General features: G+C 50.8%; 1 protein-coding gene across 1 annotated transcript; it reads left to right on the top strand.

The window, feature by feature from the left end:
- The first annotated feature begins 11,568 nt into the window (after positions 1-11,568).
- SPATA19 (spermatogenesis associated 19) lies at positions 11,569-17,029 on the top strand. The gene is made up of 7 exons (XM_019546925.1): positions 11,569-11,704; positions 11,802-11,858; positions 13,084-13,203; positions 13,882-13,976; positions 14,608-14,685; positions 16,259-16,343; positions 16,953-17,029. Exons 1-6 carry the CDS (start codon positions 11,627-11,629, stop codon positions 16,332-16,334), a joined length of 504 nt encoding a protein of 167 aa, XP_019402470.1. The 5' UTR covers positions 11,569-11,626; the 3' UTR covers positions 16,335-16,343; positions 16,953-17,029.
- Positions 17,030-20,874: the final 3,845 nt, after the last annotated feature.

Here is a 20,874-nt window from a genome sequence, read left to right as displayed (position 1 = left end):
TGCTTTGTACATACCCACAGTTGCTGTCCTTGTGGTGGTCTGTTGTCGCATGCCCCGTCTGCAAGGTGTTTACTGTGCACGCTCGTCTCCAGGCTCTGCAAGAAGGAGAGCCGCAGGTGGACTTGTGCGTAAAGAGAAAGGGGGTGGTGATGGGGGTGGACAGCCACAATCCCTGTCGGGATACCTGGGTTCTTTTTTCATTTCTGCCATTGACTTGCTTGTATTACTTTGCATGCATCTCTACCTCTCTGTGCCTCTCTAGGTGTGCTTCCTCACATGCAAGGTGATGCCGTGGAATACCTTAATGTCTTCGCGTGAAAGGGAAGCTTGGCATGCTGAAGGACCTTTACCGGCTGGGGAAGCTTTGATGGCATTGCCGTGTAAGGCGCATGCAAGAGGCGTGTGTAAACTGGAGAGATCCATTTAATTGCGACTAGTTTATAGACACACGCTGTTGACAGAAATCTCCCATAAAGCCTTGTCCTGCTTTCTGCAAAAAGGCTTGAAGGCAGCTAGATCCTTCATGTGATGTGGATGAGAGAGGGAAAGTGAAAAGGGGAGCTCATTTCTCCTTTGCCCTTTACTTCTTGTGCACAGCACTTCTTGCTAGCTCTCTTTCCATCAGCAAATCCTTTCAAAGCAGTTTCTTTTCCTCCCCTGTGTCTTTTGGCTTGCCCAGTTCTTCACTGTCTGAGTGTCTGTTCCTGGTTTTTGTTCACTTAATATGCACCTTGCCCAGTTAAGCTGGGTAACCTCAGGACATATGCAACAGAGAGGTCATCCCCACCACAATCCCGAGGGCTCTGGGTGGTTGGATACATGCATGGATTTAGAACTATATATAGGGAGAGGGTGGGGAAAGAAAGGGGAGGAAGGTTGGGTTGGTCTGGGTTTGGGGGCTTCAGATGTTGCAAGCATGCTTTATAGTGACGTGTAAGGATTTTTAAGTAAATAAAAATGGGGCGTGATGGGGTGGGGGGTTCTGGTAACTCCCAAGTAACGGGGGGCAAACTGCCAGCTGTTTACTTCAGGACAGAGTCCCTGAGCCGTGGCAAGCTCTGACTTCCAGGGAAGTCCAGGCAGCCATCAGCTCGTGAGATTTGGTCCCTCTGCTGCCAGTGCTTGGCACAGGGCAATAAAATACCTCCAGAATGGCTGGGAGCTCTGGAGAGGCCTGGAGACAAGGGATGGGATCATGGCCCGTATGAGACCGTGCAGACGAGCTTGTTTGTGCCAAGGAACTGGGTAACAATTTGACTTTCTGCTCCACAATAGACCCAGTAATTTCCTTTGCAAGATTTGGGACTGCCTCCCCAGCATGCCCAGATTACTCACTTGGCCTCTGCAGGTATAACCAAGAAGGGAGCTTGGCCCAAGATTTCTTTCAACAAAGCCAGGGGGCCACTTTCCTCTTCCTCTGGGGGTGAGGGGGCAAGACACTCCTCCTGAGGATTAAACATGCTGCAGAGGAAGTTAGTCTCCATGGGAGGGAGTGGATCCTAGGGTCTAAAATGACAAGTGTGTCCCCTCTTGTTTCTGAAGCACCAGGCACCAACAAAAAATGACCTGATAGGTGGGCCCCAGCATCTGTACAAACCCATACGGACATGAGCTTTGTGTATTGAAAGCTGCATTGTAAATAAAATAAATATATATTTACGTTCTATTTTAAAGGGGGGGGATAAATACAAAGTATTTAAAAGAAAATATCTTGGTAGTATGTGTCTGAAACGTCCATGAGGCTCGAGAGAGGCTGTCAGAGGTGGAGAGAATCTAAACAGCAGGATTAGAGCACGTCGTTTTGGATTGCATTGCGTTTAGAGTTCTCCACTTCTCCATCCGAATATAAAGAGACAAATTATATATATAAATAGAAATATATATATATATATATATACACACACACACACACACACACACACACACACACACACACACACACACACACACACACACAAGTCGTGTAGTTTGCTTTATATTTGTACCCATGCTTAGAGCTATTTTGAGCAATACAGTATCTTTGGGCGAGTTGCGCCGCAGCAAATCTTCTGTGGAGTCCAAACAAATGGTCACAACTGAATGCGGTCTTTGGTTCAGCAGAGTCTGTTGTGAATTGTTGTGATCTTTTATCTTTGCTGGATTTTGGGCGACACAGCTGGTCTGATTTGCGTACGGTGTGCACTGAGTCTGTCTGCTGAGTGTTAGCGTATTGCAGTTGCTGCCTATTCTGCAGCTTATCTGGTCCGTGAAACACAGCTGAGTTGTTGCTGGTGTGTGCTATCACTTCTGTTAGAAATTGAAGTGGGAGGGAGTGGGAATGGGAGGGGGATATTTAAAATAACAAATAAACTAGCGGAGGTAGAAGGATAATGCTGAGATTCGCCATATCGTTCTAGGCTGGGCCGGGGCTTGCAGTCCGCATTACAGTATTTGTGCACAGCAAAACCGAATTCAGTCTTCCTGAACTGATAGGCCAGCTTGGGGGTATCTCTTTTAAGAGAAGAGGTCCCCGTTTTGAGAAGGAAAGAGAAATGAGGGGCTGTTAGCATGAATTAGGATCAGTTGCTATGAGACGAGGGCGCCTATCGCTGTAGGTATAGTGTTAGGCTGCATTCACGTTCGGCTTTAGACAAAGGAATGGTAAAGTTTAAAAAAAAAAAAACAAAGCATACTTTCAGTAAGAAATAAATGTAAAGTTTTGTTCATTTGATTTGTAACTTCAGAAGATCCAAGTCCACAATGGCCCTGCCATTACTGTGAAGGTTGTTTCCAGTGCCCCAAAGGACAACCTCTGCACTGGAACATCTGGGTCTGGAAAGGCACAAAGGGAGAGGATGTGTTTGGCACTGTGGCAGATGACACGGCTCTGCTGATGTGTTTTGGACTTCTCCTGACCTTTGCCAAATGCCATTCCCCCTCCATGGATTCCACTGGTTACAAAGCCGCCGAGTCCTTCTGTCTTTATGAATTCTTGTTGCCTTTGCCAGACCTGCAGAGAAACAGGGTCTTTAATAACAGCGTGGGTGGAAGTTGGGGACTTGCAGCTGTAATTCAAGAGTCTAATTCTTTCAGAAACCTCCTAGGGAACAGATGGCAGCAGTTACTGGTTTTGTGCCCTTTGGGGCTCCATTTCTCAGGGGATCCAACATGAAAACAAGGCTTAAAGTGGATTGTCATTAGCTTTCGGAGGTTGGGGAAGGCCCTGACCTCTGGCTAGCCTCAGTTGCACGTGCGTCGTCTGTAGGTTTCGTATAGATTCAGGGAATTGGGTTGCATGATATACTAAGGCTGCATCTATCTAGGCAGTTATGAATTTATATACCTCTCCTAAAAGGACTGCTGACTTTGAAGCCTAGAAGGGTCTTCTGGGGCTGCCGTTGCCTGTGTCTTTCAACAGTTAGACAGAGCTGGGGTCATGCCTTTGGTAAAGGCACGCATACAATGTAAGTATAGTCTTGGTCTTCCCAAATCCATCCTGCCCTGCAGGGTGAATTCAATCCAATAATACAACTTCTGCTGGGAAACAGAAACCAGCTCCTTTCCTGGAGGAGTTTCAAGGGACAAGACTGATACATTTCTGCAGCAAGTGTAATTGTAATGATGCCTGAGGTTTTTCTTTTTTTCTTCAAAGCAATATTAAGCAAAACCCTGACTCCTCAGGACTTGGTAGAGATGGTGTCAAAGGCGAAGGGGACTTTGGGACGGCTTGTAAGACTCTTCACTTTTAAAGAAAAAACCAATCCCTGGGGATCCTCTGTCTGAATTCCTGCTGTGTGGCCTCACTGCTGCCAGACCCCTTCTGCATACAGGTTTTGCAGGTGGAGGATCTGAGCTGTCTCATGTATGTCAGGTAAGAGTGTTTCACAGTGCTGGGGGGCTGTTGGTGTGATGGGTGGGTTCTTAGCAAACAGACACGTACCCTCCCAGCTGAGTCTAAAGGACCAGTCTGTGGTTGCACTGAAGCCATAGGAAAAAAAAACTCCTGTAGACTTTGCTGAGACCAAGAATCAGCCTAGATTCCCTCAAGACCTAAAGCAATGTATGCTTTACCTGCAGGAATGAATGCACAAGGACTCTCCATTGTAATCTCAGCTCTGGCATGGATTTACCAACACGGTCTTGGGCTTGTACAATGGGAATAATCTTTACCTGTCACTTCACAATGGTGAGGACAAATGAGTGATGTTTGTTTGTACAGTTCTCCAAGGCTGAGCGGCCTTGTGAAAGTCCCAAGGAGTATTACTCTTGACTAGAAGTTACTAACTCCTGGTCTACTCTACCTCTGATACTTTATCCTATAGGGGTCTGCTTCTACACCCCTGAAGTCCATAGGAGTTTTACCATGGACTTAATGGGAGCAAGGAGAGCCCCTAAATAAGTAGTGAGGGTGCATTTGCTACTGTTTCCAGGGTGCCATAAAGTCAGGAGCTTGGTCAGAAGCTCCCAAAGGTCCCTGAGATGGTCTCAGTTTGAGAAAGGGAGTGCACGTGGTGCTGGGCTTTGGGTCATAGGCTCTTGCCAGTCACTTGAGACAGTGAGGCACAGCTCAGAAATGAGCACGTGACAGAATTTGCGTCTGCCGGGAGTGGCTTCTGTCTGTGCACCTCCCCTGCTGCCCTCCAGACCTGAGCAGCACTCCAGCACTGAAGGGAAGAGTAGGAGCTCCCTTCGCAGGGAGTGACCACAGGACTCCCCAGCCTCCTTCTTTGTGAACTGTGAAGTTTTGGTCTCTTTCCACTGGATTTGGCCAGCGCATGCTGCCTACTGGGGTGTCTGGCTTCCCAGAAACCAGGCCAGTCATGAGTGCGCAAGCCTGATCTGAAACCCGAATGAGGCCACTTAAACTATTGTCCTCTTGCCTCTCGCGTGCTAGTCTCTACTCGGCCACCGAGACAGCCAAAGGCAGCAAAACCCTTCATGTCCTTCCAGACGTGGTCAGAGGTCACGTTTGTCATGGCTCTTTGCTCACACAGGTGATGGAGGCAGCCCTCACCGCTTCGTTTGCCCCTCCTGGGGAAGTCTGGGCTGCGGCATTTAGAGCCCAGCCAGCTGCAGTAGCCTGGCTAACCTGACGAGCAATAACTTGCTGTTAGAGAAGCCTCTTGTGTCCTCCCCACCCCAGAAACATCCTCGGCATCTGAGGAATATTAGAGTGGGCATCAGCAAGGGAGAAGGACTTGAGAAAAACAATTTCCTTTCCTACTTCTCCAATCTGTTGTAGACCTCAGCAACCTTTTTGACCTGTAACTTTCCCTAGCTAGGGAAGGGAAAGCTGGTGGCGTGGTGGGAAGAGTGATGACCCCGAATTCCTGTCATCCCTTCCTGTGCTGTAACAGCACACAAGTAAATATTATGGAGCAAAGGCTGGAGGTGGCCATGGACTGTCTCCACCTACAAAAGGCTCCAGTTGCTCTTTCAAGAGCTTACATTGGAAAGTTTTTCTTCGGTTCCCAAAGAAGTGCTGGGGTGGAGTGAACTAGCTGGTTAGCTGTCCTCTGCTGCTGTTGTCAACCTTTCCCAAATCCACCCCCACACCAAGCTTTCTGGGCCAGGGCAAATCTAACCAGCTAAAACATGAATGTAACCTGTTAAGTAGAGGTAGGGGGTGCTAGGTGCCCATACCCTTCTTAATGGCACAGCTTCTTTCTTCGGTTTGACCCATGCTGTTTTGTGATTTTTTTTTTTTTAAACCTTAAGAAGATTTGTTTCTAATTTCATGCTGAGATTTGTTCAGCACCAATTGTTGAGATGAAAGCATATTTGAAAGAACCTTTAATTTGGGATGATGGGAACTAAATGCATAAGGACTGCAAGAGATAGAAAGGTGGGGGAGGTGGAGCGAGAGGTGAACGGGATTCAGCATCTCTTGGGTTCAGTCTCTGCGGCTGAGCCCACCCTGAGCTTGGGGCGCTCCCATGCTGGTTGTGTGGGGGTGTTCGTTGAGTTGGTGCAGTGTTGGCGTCTTTCTTGCTTCCCCATCCACCCTTTATCGCTAGGCTCACAGAAAAGGGGAGGGTGGAGAAAAGGATGTTTATAAAGCACACTTTCTACAGTAATATTAACCCTCTGGGTGCCAGTTTAAAGTGAGCAGCCACTCATTTCCCCTCTGACGTTGTCAGGGACGGGGACAGTCTTGGAGACGGCAGGTCTCTGCTTGGTCATTTTTACCTGCAGCCCCTGGTCTCTGTCTTGTGCTTGTGTTTTGTTTCAGTTCTTCCAGGATGAAACATTAAGGGGATTTGCTTTGAATGGATATTCTGGTAATTAAGGGAAATCTTGACGATTCCACTGACAAGAGAGCGAGGTGCTCTTGTTACAAAGGCCTTCTGGCCATGCTTCAAGCCTCTAGTGTCCCCCGTGACCCTAAATATTAGCCTGTGTAAGATCAGAGAGGAGAGGGGCAGATTGTCTTGAGCCCTCCTTTCACTTTGCTGTACCACGGGGCTATGTATTGAGACCTCCATCCTTTCTGTGCCCTCCCCATCCCAGGTGCGCTTGAAGGTCAACCTTGTTTTTTCAGGTCACTTCATGAAACGGTTCAACCTCTGCTTCCCAGTGCTGCACCGAGGCTGGTAGATAGCATGAGGTACGCTGGCCGCAAGGTGACGCAGGATGGACTCATCTTGGGCATTCGTTTGCCTTTAGTCCATATACAGACACCCCCACCCCGCTCCCCTGTGGTCTGTGACTGTACACGCTTCTCGTAGAACAATCATGTTTCGGGGCAAAAACGAAGTGATTAGCACTCTTGGTCCCAGCGTTTGAAATAAAGATAACTTGGGACCTTCTGTACAACTGTGTGGGCTCTCTGCATTTCCCTCGTGGGAAAAGCCCGTAGAAGTGTAAGAGCCCACGATCACCTTTTTTCTATAGGGTCCTTGGGCCGTCATCTGGGGTTTCATAGAGAATTTAGCCCTGCTTATAGAATTTTGTAAGCCGATTTCCAAATGCCGATTAAAAAGTGTATCATTTTCTTGCGATCATAGTTTGCTAGGTTTGTAGAATCTATGAAACCCTCTGACTTTTCCATCAATCCATATTGGTTTGATTTCTTGTTAAACCTATAGGACTTTTCCCATGAAGTGGGATCTTCCCTAGAACTCCAGCTGATCCTCTTTCTGTGTCGGATAGGTTTTCCTTTTTTTAAAGAGCCTCTTGTCTTTTGATTTCAAGAACCCCTTTGACCCTCAAAGAACATTCAACCTCGTTTCTGTTTCTTGAATGTTGAGTATTACAATGTATAACACACGTTAGGGTGCTCTTTGGTGCTGTTTCAACAGTAGCCGGTGGAACTGACTTTTTTAACAATAACAATAAAGGAAACATTAGTTCCACTGGTTCCTCAATGTTTGTCGTCGTGATTTTTGTTCTTAGGGTTTCTTTCTTTTTGGGTTTGGGGTTTGTTTGGGATTTTTTTTTTTTTTATATATATATATATATATATATATAAAATGAAGTTTCGTAGTGATCAACTACTGAATTTCTGTGGTATTGATTACTGACTCGTGCAATTCAAACTCTCAGCCGCTCCGGGGCACAGCAGTGTGGTGGCTATGGCAAGGGGAGTTGGCTGTGTAACACTTTAACAATAGGTTGGTTTTGACTCGTTGCGCTTTTAAATTGCACAGATGCACACAGCAAAAATCATTTGTGAGAGCCTGAATGTGGCAACTAGAGGGTTAATTTTTTGAACTTCAGGTATGCTACTCAAAAGAAGAAAATAAAAAAAAAGAAAAGAAAAACAAAACACTATTTTTTCAGTAAGCTTTTTTTTTTTTTTCTGTAAACGATTTAGAAATAAATCTGAGACATGATGGTGCTGTACCAAAGCCTTATAAGAAACTTACTCTGCGCTCTATATAATCTCTCTCTATCTGTATTGTTGCTCTCAGCCTCTGTTTTTGTGAAGACCTGTAAAATACCAGCAGGGGCAGTAAAGACTGAAACCTGGCTTGGGATTCGTACTTTGTCACGGGGGAGCCCCGGGAAGGCCTCGTCCTGTTCTGGGCTCCCTGTTACGTGGAGGGCATTTGGGGCTGGGGAGGAGGCACGGCCCAAATTTGCCTACAGTCTCTAATTTCGTAGCAAGAGGAGCGAACGGGGGCACCCTCGCCCCACCGGTTGGGTGCTAATTTGTTCTCGGCAAGTGACTGTAACCTCCCGGGGAATGTGAACAGCTCCTTGCTCTCCTCCCCTGCTGGGAAACCAGCTGTGCAGAGAGCAGCCAGGAAGCTGACGGTGTCCCCTGAAGCGCGTTAGCTGTCATGGGAAAACACCCAGCTGAGATTTGTCCGATCCGCCCTTCAAGGACTGGTTGAAAATCTTCCAACTGAGCCACATTGCTTGGCCAGTGCAAACCCAGACCTTGCCTGACTCTCTCTGCCCAGCCGTGTCTCAGCCCCTCCACCTCTATCCAAAACATAGAGCGAACCCGATGGGCGTTCACTGGAGGCAACTCCTAGCCATGTCCGGTTTGGTGGCTCTAAGCAATAAACCCGCTCTGTCTGCCAAGGATGTTGGCCCCTTAGGCACTTGGGCTGTTGCCAGTTTAAAACCATACATGACCATAAATTGGAGGAAAATTTAATTTGAAACCCTGCCTTAATTGGGAGTGTTTTGTCCCTAGACCTTTGCCTGCTGGTATTTTATGGGCTGCTGAGTACTAAACAACTCATTGCCAGTAACATTGCATGTTCATAGGTGAAAATTTTTAAAAAAACAATTAAAAAAAAATGTACCCAGTTAAGAAATTATGGCAGTGTTGCAATGTTACGTAAAACTAGCCATTCTGTAGGAGAATGATGGATTTTGGAACTGATTAAAGTTTAACATTTAATTGCTCCTCATGTAACATTACTCTGCTTCAGAAATGTTTTGTATTTTGATATAAATAAACATTTGTTAAAAAATAAACCGGAGGCATGCGGCATTCGTTTTACTTTCTGCCTGTCGTGACTCGTGTTATGGACACTCGTGAAGTCTTGTCCTTTGGGGTCAGATGTGCTTGTGAAATCCCTCCAGTATCCTCGTGGAGATCTCTGTCTGGGACTCCCGGGATAGCCCGTCACTGTGCCTGGAGGACTGAGGGCTTCAGGATGGAGAATTCCCGCTGAGAGCACATGGGTTCCCCCTCACTGAGTCGCCACGCCAGCGAGGGAGGTCGGGCGGGTGAGATATTCCCCTTTTAACTGCAGCACATTGCCGACACCATGCCATTGTTACTTTGCTTCGTGTTTGAGCCGTGTGATGCTGGGTGACGACGAGTGGCTGTTCCCTGATTTCTGTGCGACTGCCGTCAGTGCTGTCCAGGTGTGGCAGATCCCGATTTGCTGGCCTTGTTGCCTTTGCAGTGCCAGGAGCAGATGATGCCACGTGGTGCACGAAAAGAAAAGGTTCAATTCCTGGATGTACGAAGCTGGTCCCGTTTCTTTCCTGCTGCAGACCCCTAGTTTTAGAGTGGGGACAGGTCAAGGTCCCATGTGTGTCCCCTGTGCTGTAGTCAATTTGGTCCCCCTTTGAAGTGCAGCAGCCCCTGGAAACAAAGGTACAGTTTGGCAATGATCCTATCTTGCTGACTTGCACGTGCTCCCAGACCAGGCTTGGAGTGGTGCTGGGGCCGTATGAAAACCGGCCTATCCTCCAGGCATCAGGGGCTGTGCAGAACTTGGCTCCTTTTGAAAGTCGCTCTTCGCATGGCTGCTGAAGATGAAATAAGGCGGCGACACCACGGTTGGACTTAATAGCAGTCCCAGTGCCAGCCTCAGTTGTGTTAGGACAGCAGTAGTTGCTTCTTGCCTGTGTCTCAAATACAGCTTTTAAAAAAAGATACTGGAATTTTAGAGTTGAGCAGTTTTTAATCTGCAAGTACCACCTGTGTCAATGGTTATGAAAGAAGAGATTATTTCCTTTAATTGCCCCTAGAATTTAGAGGACTGCCTAATTTGCAGTTAACCTGGCAGCCCGAGGATCTTTCCAAACTCTACTGCAATGACTTTACCTCTCAGGTGGCCCACAGCAGCTGGCTAGCAATGCCCAGCTATCCTGCACAATGCTTTAGGACAGGAAGTGAAAAATCCCATAGAAACCCCAGCAAAGATTTGGAGGAGGCGAGTGCAGTGACACTGTACAGGGGAGCTCAGAAGCATGCCAGCTAGACTGAAACTGGGAACTGAGAAAGAAAATGATGTGTAAAGTAGTATGGGAGTCCTTATGAAACAGAGCCCCTGGTTATTGAGCTTAGAGTAAAGACAGCATCTCTAGCAGCCCCTGGCACCCCACTGCAACTTGGGAGGAAGCGGGCCAGGCACACGTGGGCAGGATGGCACTTGCTGCAGTCCACCCCGCAGCAGTGCCACTGACTGGGAGCAGCACCAATATACAGGCTCTCCCAAGGCACCATTTTCCCTACAGCCGGCTTTGTGCACGGGACCCCTGGGCTGAGCTACAGGTGAAATACGGGAAACGTGCATGCTCGGGGGTGTTTCATGTAGGGGTGTGCAAAGCAGGCCCTGTTTGATTTGGATTTGGCTCAAATTGGGCATAGCGATTTGATTCATTGATTCAGATCACTGTCCCTGATTCCATTCGGCCGAACCTGAAGATTTGGTGCCTATTCGTAGAATCGGCGATTTGGCCATAGTCACGGCTTGAAAAGTTTTTTTTTTTTTTTTTTTTTTTTTTTTTATTTTTGTTGTAAGCTAATTTTCGATCCATACTTCTTCCTCTCTGCTACAGCTCTTTTAGTAAATAGTGGCATTTTGAGCCTGAAATTTTAAAGTACATCATGTTTTTTTTTTTTTTTTTTTTTTTTTTCTATAAACTTTCATGACCCCAAAGCTGTGCAGTGAGAACCGGGAGACCTGTGTTCAGTCTCCAGCTGGTCAGTGAGTGCTGCAGGCCCTTAGGCTGTCACCTTCCACTTCCAAAATGAAAGGGGTTGCCAAATGGGGGATAACACTTCCAACCTTGCCAGACTGGATGGTTTTTCCAAACAGGTGCCCCGTGTGCCAGTGAAATTCATTTTGGGCTCAGCATCCTTTGAATACCAGGTTGGTGCTCCAACGCTATCTAGGCGGTTTCCATGTCCCCTAGGCACAGGCTCGTGAGTGATGGGCTTAAATTGTAATGAGGGAGATTCAGGTTAGACATCGGGGAAATATTTCCATCTACAGTGATGGCTAAGCACTGGAACAGGTGACTTAGGGGAGCCGCTGAGTATCCATCACAGGAGAGTGTTTTAACAAGAATTGAGAGAAGTGCCAGGAATGGTTTAGACATGGTTGCTCCTTTCTTGGGAGATGGACTAAGTGACCTCTCAAGACCCCTCCCAAGAGTCATCACAGTGAGGGGCACATCCAGGAAAAGGCCCAGCCTTTCCCAGCGCCAGAAAGGAGGATTCCTGCTGTGAACGCCTGGGTTGCCCCTCCCTGCCTGGCCACGCCAGTGGAGGAGACGGGCTGGTGAGGTATTTTGTGCCATTGTTACTTCATCGGCGGTTGCTGCGGGTTGGAGCCACGTGATGCAACAAAGCTGCCGTGACACCAGCGTTCTCACTGCCGCGGGCACCGGTGCCCAGGGGAGAGGTGGCCTGAGGGAGGGTTCGCCTCCTGCGGGAGGGTGCGCTAGGATGATTATTTCCTTGTGGACCACCTATATCATGGCCCGTAAAGTAGCTGGCTTCCCACTCCCAGCCTGCAAGACTCAGGTGAAAAGGCGGAGGAGTACAGTCTGGCTGTGTTGTAGGGCCCTGGTGGGGGATCGCGGGGGTAAAAGCCAGACTCACCCCATCTCGCTCTTCTCAGGATACTGAAGTGATGGAGATGGAGACGGTGTCTGTGCTGGAGCACTGGCTGAGGAAGGTGAGGAGAGCCTCAGCAAGTCACCCAGGCAGGGTACATCTGCAGCGAGGCTGCCAAAGCCCATGAAAGCTGTCCGTCGCCCGGATGCTGAATCGGGGACAGACCTCTAATGCTCAGATACCAGGACGCTCGCAGAGGGGAGCCTGTTACAACATTTGGGTGCCAGAAAGCCGAGCAGCAGAGGCCCCTCTGTGTGGTGCTTGGGCCTTTTGATGCTCATGTTGGGGGAGGATGGAACAAGACCGAGATTTAGCAGGCGTTTATCCAAGGGGCGCTGGGGTGAAGGCCTGAGCCCGACCTGTTCATTAGAAGGGAAGGTAACTGGATGTAATGCCAAGGTGTCTGGTGGGCGCTGAGGTGGAGCAGGTTGTAAGGCCCGGGCAGTTGGCCAACAACAGGAAGGTGTAACCATCTGGCTCAGCATCACGTTGGTGACTACCCTTTACTATGCGAAAGACGGTTGTGGCAGAATAATGCCCCGCCCCGGGCTAGTGCAGTGCAGGGGCTGGGACTACAGCCTTTAATGCAATTCAAACTCTCCAGGGCAACCAGCTGAATGCTAGCCAGGAAAGGCTTGTGCGTGGTCCTGATCTGGCAAGTCGCACTGCTTTATGTTACCAAGCTACGATGGGACCTGGCAGTAAGCAGGAGGCTCCGATTCCAGTCTCAGGCTCTGGGGGTGCACTAGCCGCGAGGGTCTCTCACCTACGCAGTGGGAGGGTGTGCATGTGTAGTTATGTGCGCCTACACTTAATGCGCCTTTGTTTAAGGTGCATTAAGGCCATTTAGGTGCATGTCTACACACAGACACACTAATGCGCATTAAGGTGCATTAACTTTAGACTCGCATAGCTAAGTCACATTAGTCCACGCGTAGCCATGCTAATGCGCATGAATGCAGCGTGTGTTCCTTGATGCACACACTGTTAATACTCATTAACCATCTACACGTGGGTTAATGCGATTTAGCTAATCGTGCTTAAATGTGGTACTTGTATCAAATTTTGGTGGGATTAGCCTAAAATCACCATTTTTAAGGCGCATTCAGGGCAGGCACGTTTGGATATGCTCCCTGAATGCTCCTTAGAAATGGCGATTTTAGGCTAATCCTGCTATGAAAGGGCCACGTGTAGCTGAGCCCAGTGTGTCCTAGGCTCTGACCCCCTTGGTGAGTTGTGGGCCGAGTTGCCCAGAAAGGGCATGGCTGGTTTTGCTTCCCTTTCAGATCGAAGAAGAAGCTTCCAAGATCTTTAAGCAGAAATTGGAAGGCAAAGCAGAAACCAGGTCAGAAAATGGGACAGAAAACAGGATGGGCCCTGCTGATACAGGAACAACCAGGTCACAGGTATTTCCATTTGGGGACGGATATATGTTCACATGTGTCCCCTTTGCACCCCCTTCCCCAGCCACTCTTAGCAGGATGCTTGTGGGCTGTACTCTTTGGGAAACCTGGCCCTTGGCAGTCGGGTTGGACTCGTCTTGGCTCTAGGTCTAAGGGGCTAAGCAGTCATCTTTCTACAAGGGGACAGGCTGATCGGACTGGGCCAGGAAGGACTAGCCTCTCTGCCTGGGCAGCTTTATCTCAAAGTAGCTGGTTGTAATCTGTTTCCCTCCCTTCTTCTGAAGCATCCCATAGCAGGATGCCTGTTGCACGTGAAGCGAAAGGCTCCCGTTGACTTCAGTAGCTCTTCCTCAGGCCTTTAGAGACACAAGGGGCAAAGAAATGGCTTTTCTTGCACATAAAGCACCAGTGGCTTTACATTCCCATGTGTAATACCAGGCTGTTGGAGCAGAGGTTTGGCATCTCCTGTGCTCCAGAGCATGATCCATGCAGTCTTGGCAAGCAGCTTCTGAGTAACTGGAATATGAAAGCAGTACACGAGGGTGCAGCGAACCTCCCATGAAAGTAGGCTGTAAAGCAGGCTGTCTACCTGGTGAAGACTGAGCTGAGTTTCATCCCCGTTCCCATCAGGCCGAGATGCTGCCGGCAGTAACTGGGTTTGCTTTACCCTCTTGCTCTTAGATGGTTCAAGTCTCTAACACCAGACTGCCGGAGTCGGCGGCCTCTAACCAGTCTCTTTCGGAGGGGAGAACAAAGGTCCAGTTCATACGATGGAGGTAAAGTCCTTGTACTCTTTGGCCTGGCTCATGAGGTGCTGTGCTGGAGTCCAGCTCCCCCAGGGGAGTGAGGGAGAGCAAAGAGAAGGTAATGAGTTTAATTGGGAGCTGAATGGGCTTGGGACTGGACCAAAGGACTTGCTCCTCCAGGGGTGCATATCAGCACCACGAGCTTGATGGGGCTGTACCGATTTCCACTGGTCAGGGATCATGCCCAATGCAGGCAGTGGCTCATCACAGAGCTCAGGAGCTTAACTTCTCCCTTATAAAACAGTGTATTAGGACAGAGAGAGGGAGAAGCCAGGACCTCCCATAGCATGAAGCAGTCATGCCCACTCAGTCATTACACAGCAACTCAGACCTCCGGGGATCTAGCAGGACTTCCATCAGGCTTTAACACAACGCTGAGGAGCCTGCTTATTTTGGAGGTCACAGACTGACTCTTGGGTCATTCCTAAGTTAGTGCCTTGTCCTGCCATTGGGGCGGTAGCTCGGTTACAGACTGAAGGGTTCATGTAGGGACCGGGGATCTTCCCAGTGCTCATCTGGAGTGGAATGGTTGGCCGCTTCTTGGCAATCGAGCAACAATTGTCAAGAAGCGTGTCTGACTAGACGCCCGCTGTCCTTGCAGCCGCACCCAGGTCTATCGTGTCTCGAGTGACATGAGGGAGGAAGCCATGCAAGAGCGGCTGGATCAAATCCAGAACAGGTGAGATGCTTCCAACAGGGCCCTGCAATGCCTGCCAGGTTCAGAAGGGGAAAGGCCGATGTGTTTTGATTCAACTGAGGTCAAATCCCAAAGGGGCTGGTTCTGGATACCACCATGGGGAGTCCCCATGCCTGCCCCAAAGAGCTTGTGGTCTTAGCACAGAGCACCCTGCCCTTAACCTGTTGTTAGGGTGAACAGCCCCACTGGGTGCTGGCTAAGTCAAAAGGTGGGAGCCTACAATGAGAAGGCAGAGACTCCAGGTAGGATCCAGCAAAGGCAGTACCTTAGCAGGGGGATAACCTGGGTGCTTTTGCTACTTCCAGCTGTGCCTGCTCTTGGAAATGTAATCTGAGACCCCTAACTGGGTGATTTTCCAGTGCCTTAGGTAACCAATCTTCACTGGCTAGGGATGAGCCCAACCAAGATCAACCCTCTGCTAGCTCGGGTGTTCTCCCGGCTGGGTGTTCAACCTGCCTTCCCCGCGGCACATCACAAGAACAAGGGCGCTGTCGGTGGAAGGGGACAGAGTCAAACCTGAGCAAAGGAAATGCTTTGTTCATGCAGTAGGTGCAGGTCATTAGACCATCAAACTCATTGCCACAGGGAGTCATCGAAGGCAGAGGTTCCAGGAGTGACTATTTACGTGGACTGGAAGGTTATTCAGGCTTATAACAACTAGTGTGAAACAGCAAGCATTTGGGGGAAGGCTAAAAATCTCCCGTTCCAGGCATTCAGCCTGCTCTCTGGCCATTAGGACGAACCTTTGTGACAGCAGATTTCCCTACAGCCACCTCCTGCGAGGTTCCTGCACTTTCATCTGAAGCCCCTGGAGTTGGCAGCTGTCAGACAAGTGGGCCGGGTGGACCTGGGGGTCTCATCCCCTGTGTCCATTTCCAGATTCTTCCGCATGCCTTGTTAGAGTCCAGTGTTTCTCAACCCGGGGGTTGTGACCCAAAAGTGGGTTGCAAGAATATATGAAAGGGCCACGAACAAATTTAAGCAACAGATCAAACTTTTAAAAATGGATTCATCTTTAAAGAAGAAAAACATGGGAAGCCGTGGCTGTTCCCTTGTGGGCTGGCAGAGGCCCAGCTTGCGAGGGGTTGCTTGGGGCCCCACACGCACCCCTCTGCCCCACACACTAGGATCTGGGGGCAGCAGGTTCGGAGTGGGTGGCACTAGGTTGGGACAGGCCATCGATGTTTACAAATGGGTCCTGGTACAAAAAAAGTTGGGAACCACAGTGTTGGACAACATCAGCTCACATCCGTTGTCATCGCTTCATCATCCCTTGATTCACTTTCAGCATCGGCTTTCTCGGTGTTTTACCCGTTAGGGGTTGAACCACAGATTCCCCTAAGTAATCTCCGCTACAGGACAATCGTGTCATGATGCCAGGCCACTGCCTGGATGCTGCAGCGAAGCAGCAGTGTGCCGACAGCTCTTGGCAGCGTTCCTGCTCTGCAGTGGTGGGCCAAGCCCTGCGATTTCCCCAGTGCAGTGGTGGACCAAGGAAGCTGTTTCCCCCAGTGCAGTAGTGAGCAGACCCCTCCATAACTCCTTGTTCCTCCAGTGTATCCCAGCTCATGATCCAAGCTATGCAGGACAACTTGTCGAACACTGACATCCGGGCCACTCTTTCAAGCTGAAGGCAGCAGGTGAGGCAGCGGGCCAGGTACAGCAGTTGAGACAAGGAGTCCAGCTCCCTCCTAGAGAGGCAGGTTGTTGTAGCTTCTCCAAGCCTGCCATGCCCCTTGACAAGCTGGGGCTGTCCGGCAGCCCGGCTGCAGGAGCTCTGGCTCTACCAGGGCTTGCGGAAGAACTCATGCTGCTTTTTTATTCAGCCCTGGGTTTTCTCTCCATCACTCCTCCTGCCTGCGCCCCTCCAGTTCATCCCAATGGGCTCCCCCACTCCCGTTCCTGAGCTGGGGATATGCCTGGGCCCAGTATGAGGGGGCAATATTTGGTGTCAGACTTTCAGCTCCAAGAAGGTATCGACATCCAAGCCAGTTTTAGGGGGAGAAACCAGAGGCCAATTCTGGGCCCCACCAGGCTGACTTATCCCAAGTCACCCAATGAGCAGCTGGGAGGGGGAGGGGTGCCCTTTGCCCAAATCCCCACTCGACCAGCAGCATTTCTGGGTAAACCGGAGTTTTCCACTGAGTGCATTGAGGTCCCTGGGGAAAGATACTCCTATGTCCTTTCTGCTCAGGGTCCTGCCTCTTGGCTCAGCGCTGAACTAACCCTCCTCTTGTCCTGTATCAAAGGTTCTTCTGGCCAATTCAGAGCAGATCGGCTGGAAGCACGGCTGGGGTGATAGTTCTCTTCTGATTCCCAAACCAGATGAATAAATAAAGACAGTTGTTTAAGGCGTCCTAGAGCCCTGCTGCTTCTTGAGCAGGCTCGGCCCCAGCTCCGTGCGGCTGTCCGAGCTGCTTGGCAAGGACTTCCCGGCAGATGGGAGTGTTTGCTTGCAGGATGGCAGCATGCAGAGAGGGAGAGGAAGAGTGAAGGCGGCCGGAGAAACAGTGGGAAGCTGGAAGAATAAGAGAACATGCCCACCTGCCAGAGGACTTGCCCTGCCCAGCGCCTGCTTGTCTGTCTGTCCCTCAGTCTCTACTTAACCGGCTGGTTTTTATCCTGGCACCTGAGATGCTTCAAGAAGGGATGGATGCTCCCTGCCCCAGTGCTGGCTGTTTTATCGTGGGCAAAGCTGGAGCGATTCTTGATCCAAGTCCCGTCCATGCCCTGAAGGCAGGGGGGCAGCGCTGGCAGACGAGGTTCTGTGGGTAGATGTGATATTTTGTATTAGACCAACTCAAGAGCTGGGAAAAGTGTTCTTTGCAAGCTTTTGTGCACAAACACCTTCAGGCATAGAGAGAGGTGGTGGGGACTTGCAGATTTGCTAAGGGGATTAGGGCTAGCAATGATCCCCCACCTGCCCTCTCCCCCGCAGAGGCCATTCATTGCTGTGGTATTGAGACCGTCCTTGTGAGATTGCTTTTCCCATCTCGTAGGATCCTAGATTCGGTGAATCTCATAGATCCGGTATAGCCTGTGACGCATGTGCAAGTTTCTCCCCAGAGATTTTGCCTTCACCTTCCTCTGTGCATTTGTTGTTTGTGTTGTGGCAATGGCCAGAGGCCTGCCGTATTCGGGGAGCAGGGCTTCGCTGTGCCTTGGGCCATGCAGATCCACAGGAAGACACAGGCCCAGCCCTGGAGAGCTGTCCATCTCGAAGAGCAAGCAGCTGCTGGCCCGCGGCGCGTTAGTTGTGCGTCTGTGTACCAGTACTTTCCTTCACAATGTTGCTTATATTCTGAATGCTGGGAAAAGGGGCTCTGGGGATCTTCAGGGAAGAAACGGGAGCGAGAAGAGAATCGCTGCATTGAGAGATGAGTGTCAAGTCCAAAGCGGGCATGGAGGAGGGCGCTCTTACCCCTACACCTATATCACATGGTTCCTGGCTGTCCTGGCCATCGGGCCTTGTTGTGAGAGCGGCACTGGAAGAAACACAGAAAGGTCTTGCTGTGGAAAGGGCCGGCCCTGCTCCCACGCTCCTGTTGCTTGTTAAGCAACAATGGCAAACACGGAGCAAGGGAGAAGGTGAGGGCAAAGCCATTACCATTGTTATTACCGGCTCAGCGTCTCCAAGACATTGGCAGAAACAAAGTCATTAAGTGGCTCGAATGGAGCTTTGCTCCATGCATGATTAAGCCACTTGGAAGGGGAGGGGGGCTTGGAAGCAATCTGCCAGCTGCACCTGTAGTACAGGGGGCACCGATTCACGCTGAATTAAAGCGAAATGAGTGGCAAATTTGAGGTCGTTCAGCCATGACCAAGGCATTTGTGTTGCTAAATGGGGCTGAAAGAGCTAATCAAGGTGTTTGGGATCATGGATTTCGCAGGGGCACAGGCCTGTGTGTGGCCGGGCGCAGGGGGATGCTGAAGGGCCCAAGGGCAGCCTCATCTGAGTGCTGTGCAGGGCCAAGCCCTCAGGCCTGGGTTGGTCAGGGCACCCTGATGTTATTTGGGCACCTCAGTGAATCGCTGCAGAGGCCTGGGGGCATGTAGGGCCCTCATGGGGCCTTTTACGTCCATGCACGTTTTAACCCAAGTTCCTTAGGACTGGCAGAGGGCTCCTGGGCACTGAGCAAGCTCTGCTGCATGGAGGAGGCTGGACTTGAGTGCCAGGTGTGAAGCATGGGAACAGAGGGGGCCTGGATCGGGGAGGGGGGAGAGTGGCATCTCTTCCTCTTTTTGCCAGCTCTTTCCAGCTCAGTCAAGGGAAGCATCAGTTGTGACCCTACTGTACTACTGTGTAACAGGGAGCCTGGGGGGGGGTCTGTGTTACTTGAAGGTAAAAACACCCCAGCCAGGGAGCTCCACAGGCTAGGCAGGGCAGCATCTCCTGGTTGAGAGGGCAACAGGGCTCACGAGGCAATTAGCAACCAGCCCAGGTGCTTCCCTGACCAGAAGCAGGCAGAGCCCTGGGAGTACATGCGTCCGGGGTTTGGGTTGGCAAGCCAGGCTAGCCCTGCTCGCTGCAGGGTTAGGCGCTCCTGCCCAGGAGAGGCTCCCAGGGACACGGGTCCGATCACTTAGCTGCTTGTGGGAACACGGGGGCTCAGGGAGCTCACCAGCAGCCAGGCTGGGAGGTTTGCAAGCCCCAAGGTAAAGAAGGTTTGGCCTCCTCAAGGGACAGAGGGCTGCTTTCTCTGTTGCTGTTGTGTTACAGCTCTGGGGCTTATGTTTACTTTACCATTTGTCCCGGCGGCTTAGGGTTGGGACTATATGGGTGGCAGGAGGTCCCATTAGTTCCCAAGGCACATGCAATCACCTTGAGCCCTGCCAGGGGCAGGCTCGAGCATTTATTGGGCCCAGAGTGGGCCCAGAGTGCCTGGTGCAGCCAGATGGGGCCTGGGGCCTGGTGATGGAGAGGGCAAGCAGAGCTAGAGCCTCAAAGCCAGGGCCAACACAGTGCGCCTCCGGCTAGAAGGCCTAGCTGTATTAAAGGGGCAGAGGACAAGGAGGCTGAAGCCCCAGTAGAGGGAACAACATCTTCATTACACACACAAGGCATGGGGCATAGTAAAGGGGAGGATTTGGAGCCAGGCAATTAGTCCTTGGTGCTTGGGTTGCCCTTCAGTGGCACAGTGACCCGTGAAGCTCAGCAAGGGGCCTGGGTGCAGGCACAGACCAGCGGAGTCCACTGGGACTGAGGCCTAGCGAAGGCCTGTGCGCAGCCTCCCTATATATGATAAATGACACCGATGCATGGCAGGAAAGACAGGAAGGCGCCCTGGGGCAGAGCAGGGCACAGTTACGGAGCCACCAAGGGCATCACAACCGCCCCTGGGACCCAGGTGTGTTGCATGCTGCAGGAGTGGGGCTTCACCAGTCGCTGCCCATTGTGCCCAGCTGCCAAGGGGTCTACGAGTTGGATCTGCCAAGTGCTGCAGAGGAACCAGAACAGGCCCCAGTCCTTGCAGTGACTGAGCAGCCCCAGGGCCCAATCGCTGAGTGCCAGAGGCCTCTGTCCCTTCCTCCCAGGCGCAGCCGGCAGGGAAACGAGAAGCTGTGGCAGGTAGCCCAGCCCATGGCCTGCAGCTCGGTGCCCGGACCTGGGGCCAGGTGGGAATGTTTCTAAGAGAAGCCCCAGTGGCTGCCACTGGCAGACACCGTGGCCAGAGGTACAGTTGCAGTAGAGTGACTTATTGATCGGAGTTAACACTACGGCTCTGACAACACCATTACCAGCTTGGACTTCATGTTTAAATCATCACTCCAGCGGCTCGGAAACACGCGCTCTTTTATTGAACGCATGCTCGGCGGCTCTTCCTGATCCCATCCCTCTGTGTGTTCCCTGTGGCGGTGCTGGGGGGCCGGTGGAGAGCAGAGGTGATGACTCTGGAGCTGTGTGGATGAGGGTCTCAGGCCTGGGCCAGCTGGCTGGAGAGGGCTCGCTGTACAGGACTTGCCTCTTCGGGTCCTTCCACCTTGCAGCAGGCAGGGCAGTGGGTTTGACATAAGCATAATAACAGGGCAGAGATTTTGCTGGGCAGAAACAGGTCTCATGGCCAGCAGGCGAGTGCACTTGGAGCTGGGTGTGGACAGCAGTGTGCAGCATCCGCATGTGCATCTTTATTGCAGCCCTGACCAGGACTGAAATGTCACCTTAGTCTGAAA

The sequence above is a fragment of the Crocodylus porosus genome, unplaced genomic scaffold, assembly GCF_001723895.1.
Source record: "Crocodylus porosus isolate Cpor-Errol unplaced genomic scaffold, CroPor_comp1, whole genome shotgun sequence".
NCBI classification, from domain to species: Eukaryota; Metazoa; Chordata; order Crocodylia; family Crocodylidae; genus Crocodylus; species Crocodylus porosus.
The sequence above is the reverse complement of the archived record's forward strand: the minus strand, read 5'-3'. Positions and strand labels throughout refer to the sequence as shown.

Coding starts and splice junctions, on each gene's coding strand:
- SPATA19 (XM_019546925.1), top strand. CDS start 11,627: ATGATTATTTCCTTGTGGACCACCTATATCATGGCCCGTAAAGTAGCT. Junction 11,859..13,083: donor TGGAGCACTGGCTGAGGAAG/GTGAGGAGAGCC, acceptor CTTCCCTTTCAG/ATCGAAGAAGAAGCTTCCAA. Junction 13,204..13,881: donor CAGGAACAACCAGGTCACAG/GTATTTCCATTT, acceptor TCTTGCTCTTAG/ATGGTTCAAGTCTCTAACAC.